The sequence below is a fragment of the Pterocles gutturalis genome, unplaced genomic scaffold (assembly GCF_000699245.1).
Source record: "Pterocles gutturalis isolate BGI_N339 unplaced genomic scaffold, ASM69924v1 scaffold4562, whole genome shotgun sequence".
NCBI classification, from domain to species: domain Eukaryota; kingdom Metazoa; phylum Chordata; class Aves; order Pterocliformes; family Pteroclidae; genus Pterocles; species Pterocles gutturalis.
The window spans coordinates 285-4,935 of NW_010107731.1; the positions used below are offsets into that span (position 1 = coordinate 285).

General features: G+C 43.1%; 1 protein-coding gene across 1 annotated transcript; it reads left to right on the forward strand.

Annotated features, from left to right (window-relative positions):
• Positions 1–351: 351 nt before the first annotated feature.
• Positions 352–4,648, forward strand: LOC104472495 (DNA mismatch repair protein Msh6-like; the record flags this gene model as incomplete). The annotated part of the gene is made up of 3 exons (XM_010088201.1): positions 352–511; positions 2,891–3,060; positions 3,653–4,648. Coding segments are annotated over exons 1-3 (1,326 nt in total), but the record flags the coding sequence as incomplete, so codon positions are not given.
• Positions 4,649–4,651: the final 3 nt, after the last annotated feature.

Here is a 4,651-nt window from a genome sequence, read left to right on the forward strand (position 1 = left end):
TCCCACTAGCCCAGGTTGCCCAAAGCCTCATCCAGCCTGGCCTTGAACCCCTCCAGGGATGGGGCATCCACAGCTTCTCTGGGCAACCTGGGCCACTGCCTCACCACCCTCACAGGAAAACATTTCTTCCTAATATCCAACCTAAATCTACCCTCTTTCTGCTTAAAACCATTCTCCCCCATGCTATCAGTACACTCCCTGATAAAGAGTGACAATTCAGAGACAAGGATGTCGTGCAAGACAGTGTCAAAGGCTTTGCATGAGTCCAGGTGGATGTTCCTTCAGTGACACATCTGTTGCCTTTGCAGTGTTTCCTGCGGATATTCGCCTGGTGACTTGGTCTGGGCCAAGATGGAAGGTTATCCTTGGTGGCCATGTCTCATATACAGCCATCCGACTGAAAGAACGATCATCAGAGGAAAAGGGAAATCCACGCGTGTCCATGTCCAGTTTTTTGATGACAGCCCTACGAGGGGCTGGGTCAGTATGAAATATCTGAGGCCATATAAAGGTAAGGTATATAAGTAACTCTTTTTGAAATAGAAAGATGCCATTTGTTTTGGAAAAACAGGCATGGAGTATAGGGTATGGTATTCTCCATAGAGAAAGAGCAGCAGAACCAAGTTTAGTATTGAGTGGGAAAGCAATGTTTTGTGCTTTTTAAGTTAGGGAGAGCAAGTTTTTGAGTTACAGGTGCGTTTATGGTTATACAGTTCTTTAAACATAAAACATTGCGCCCTCTTGTTTATTAGATTAGAATACAAACTTATGTTTTAAAGTTTTTTCCTTTATTTCTCCCACTAATATAAAAAAAGATCTAAAAGATAAATCCACTATTTCAGTTTTTAGCCCCAAAATCCTTAAAATATTAGGGATATCCAACTCAGTTTTTAAGCAGCTATTTGGGAACCGCAGCGTGTCCAGAATCAAAGGACTAGGCACAGGATGTTAGGTAACTAAAATTAATTCTACTGTGGTGTTATTTCTTTTAAGCAGTGCAGTACAGTTTTTTTAATAAAATATATAACTGGAGAATTCAGAGTGTTTGTTAGGGTAGTGCCTGTAGTTACAGAGCAGAGTTGGTGTTTGTCATCTTGAAGTGACTTGGCTAACTAATGAGCGTCAAATGTAATCAAGAATTAAAACAACATTTTGTATAATAAATCTCACCTTAGTAATAATTATGATCAGATTTCCCCTTGCTTTAGAATTTTTGTTGTTTATGATGTCAGTGAAAGAACTGAATTCAAACAGTTTCTTCTTTTTTTACAAGTCAGAGTTCCATCTCGTGTGATCATGTAGTCATCTTTTTTTGGCTTGTTTATCCTGAAATGTATGGCGCTTAAGCCATAGTTAGTTTTAAGTGAAAATGGTAATGCTGATACTGCGTTAGCGTCATTTAACACAAGTGAATTTGTCCATGGTTTATATGTGTCTTTCCTGAAGGTATTTTAAAATAAGAATCAAATATATTTTTCAGGTATCAATTCAGGTAAGGAGAATTGATCTGTTTACCAAGAAAAAATTGCAGCAAAATAAGAAGTGTTCAAAATGTTTAAGCACAGAAACACTGGGCTATCTACAAGAAATATGGCTTATGCAAAACCCAGTAACAATACATGCTTTGCATTTAAATTCAGATAAAATAATCTTTGTATACCAAGTAAGAGTGTTGGAGTCTTTGGGTAAGAAAACTGGAGAAGTTTCTGACTTTGTGTTACCATTTGTAACTAAACACAGACAGCACAGGGCCAGACTGCTGACTTACAAGAAGTGGAGTGTTACGTACAAGCTGGTTAAGTGAATGTACAGGTGATGCACGCTTGAGTATGCAGTTAAATTGTGTGATATTTTTCTCCTGCTACTATTCAATTGTCAATATTAAAGTATTTTTAGATGGTCTCACTGCATGTGCAGAACTGAAAGGGAGTTAACGTGTTGCATCTGCGCTGTAGCTACTTGTAACTCCAGGCTTTGCTGCTGCGAGGTCAAAGAAATCCACGGGAGAAGGAATTCTGTTTGGCCTCTTTCTGAGGTGGTTGGCCTCCTACGAGTCAGCTGCCTTTTGCCTGCCCTGGATGTGGAGCTGAGGCTCCGATTGGGCTGTAGATGGTTGGCTTTGTGTCTTCATGGACAGACTGTGGAAGGAGGAACTGTGCTGCTGAAGGGATGTGAAAGAGGATGAGGGAGCGGTGGAGTTATTAATAGCGGGCTTTGCTTGATACCTGGCAGTGTCAGGGTGAATTGCCAGCGTGGCCGGCGATCAGCTAATCTGGCTAATGAGCTGGCGTTGGGTCTGGGTGCCTGGCTGCGCTTACAGGAGGAGTTTGAGTGGCTGGCGGAGCTTTAGCCCAGAGGTGCATGGCACAGATGGCTGATGCCCGTCCCTTGAAGATAACGTTTTGGTTGAACTTATCTCTTGTTGCTACAATAGCCGAGTGGTCTGAGGTCCGCTGCACTGCTCGTATAGAGTGGTGCTTCTCAGTGGTAACTATAACGCGAGGGTGTTGGGAGCTTCGCTTTAAAATGTTCCGATGTGGAAATGAATCACTGAAATAGAAGCAATTCTTCAAGTGTTCACAGACTAGGCGGGCATTTAATTTGCAAGTGTTTATACCTTCTCTAGGGGTAGTTTATCACGCTGAATGAGTGACAGGTTGCTGTATTTAAGATGTGGGAACGACTGGTAACTACACAATGTTAGGTACTTATACTGGTTGTCTGAACACATTTAAAAGTGAAGTAGGAACGCTCTCTGAAGGACTGGCTAAATGCCAGACTAACTTCCGTTTCTGACAAATTATTTGTCGTTTCACAGGTTCATCAGACGGGGAGACACTGAAGGGAGGTATGTTTTATAATTTCTGACAAATTATTGGTGGTTTCACAGGTTCATCAGACAGGGAGACACTGAAGGGAGGTATGTTTTATAGTACAAAGCCTGAAATTAAAAGAGCAATGGCGCTAGCAGACGATGCAATGAGTAAAGATAAAATGAAGCGGCTTGAACTGGCAGTATGCAGTGAACCGTCGGACACTGAGGACGAGGAAGAAATGGAGGTAACTTTTTCACTGGCTGTCATTTTCAGAAATAGTGCTAGAACTTAAACTGTCTCTTGGAGCTAAGCATGGAATATCCCGCAATTCCCGGCACAGTAATCACGGCTTATCTGCTCTTCAGTCATGCATGCACATGTATCCCTGTGTGTTTTTTTGGTACTGCTTCTGTGTTGTCAGGTCATATGCTGGTCTCTCACCTTGTCTAGGGAAAATTTAGTACTGAAAGGCTGCAAAACCTAATCACATTGGAAGAAATTCCAGCGTGGAGTTAGCTTATGGAGGCATTCTTCCTTTGTGCTGGATTTCATATACCATGTGCCTTTTTTCATCAGCGTCGCTTAGGCAAAGTAACGAATGAAGCTGTAAAGAATACAAAGAGGAGTGATCATGCGACTGGCTGGTAGCAGTCCCTTATCTGAGAAAAAAATAAATTCTGTGAAGGTAAATGGAATTGGCTGTGGCTCTACTGTCTCTTGCTTGAAGTGTCATAGCTACTGCATTATTGCACATTTTTTGTGCTGCTTTTGCAGCAGCAATACTCTACTTTGTAGCCAGAAATTCTTACAGGTAAAATAATTAATTTTTCCAGCAGGTGAGTGAAAGTGCATCAGGCAACAGTGATGACTGCAATAGCGAGGAGGATGTGAAGAGTAATAAGCGAGGAACAAGCAGGGAAAGTGCCATAAAAGCCAAAAGAAGAAGAGTGTTGGATTCTCACAGCGATCGTGATGGCTCTGACGTAGAGTTTAAACCTGATGTGAAAGAGGCGGCAAGCAGCGAGGAGGCTAGTAGTGGGGTGGATGAAAATGAATCTACTGACACGGAGACAGATGCAGAATCTGTTGCAGAAAGTCCCGTGAAAGTCCCTTCCAAACGAAAGAGAAGAGAGAGAAGCAAGCCTGCTAAAAGGAGTAGCTTAGAAAACGAACGTTCTGAAACACCCAAGAGAGCAGCAACGTTTTCTTCAGAAGCCAAGTCTAAGCTGACATCCTTTGCAGCACCTGAAAATTTTGAATCTCAAGCAAGTGCTTGCAGTGGAGGCATCGGTGGCTTCGCCGTATGGGAACACGAGAAGATTGACTGGCTGCAGGAAGGGAAAAAGAAAGACGCGCACAGAAGACGGCAGAGTGACCCCGGTTATGACCCGTGTACTCTGTACGTGCCTGAGGACTATCTCAACAAGTGCACGCCGGGAATGCGGAGGTGGTGGCAGCTGAAAAGTCAGAACTTTGATGCTGTGATTTGCTACAAAGTTGGAAAGTTCTACGAGTTGTATCACATGGATGCAGTCACTGGCGTGAATGAGTTGGGCCTGATCTTTATGAAAGGTACTTGGGCCCATTCGGGGTTTCCAGAAACTGCGTTTGGCAGATTCTCTGATGTTCTAGTGCAGAAGGGCTACAAGGTGGCCCGTGTTGAGCAAACGGAAACTCCCGAAATGATGGAAACACGCTGCAAGTCCATGGCCCACGCAACGAAATTTGACAAGGTTGTGCGCCGAGAAATATGCAGAATCATCACCAAAGGAACTCAGACTTACAGCATCATGGATTGTGACCCCTCGGAGAACCACAGCAAATACCTTCTGTGC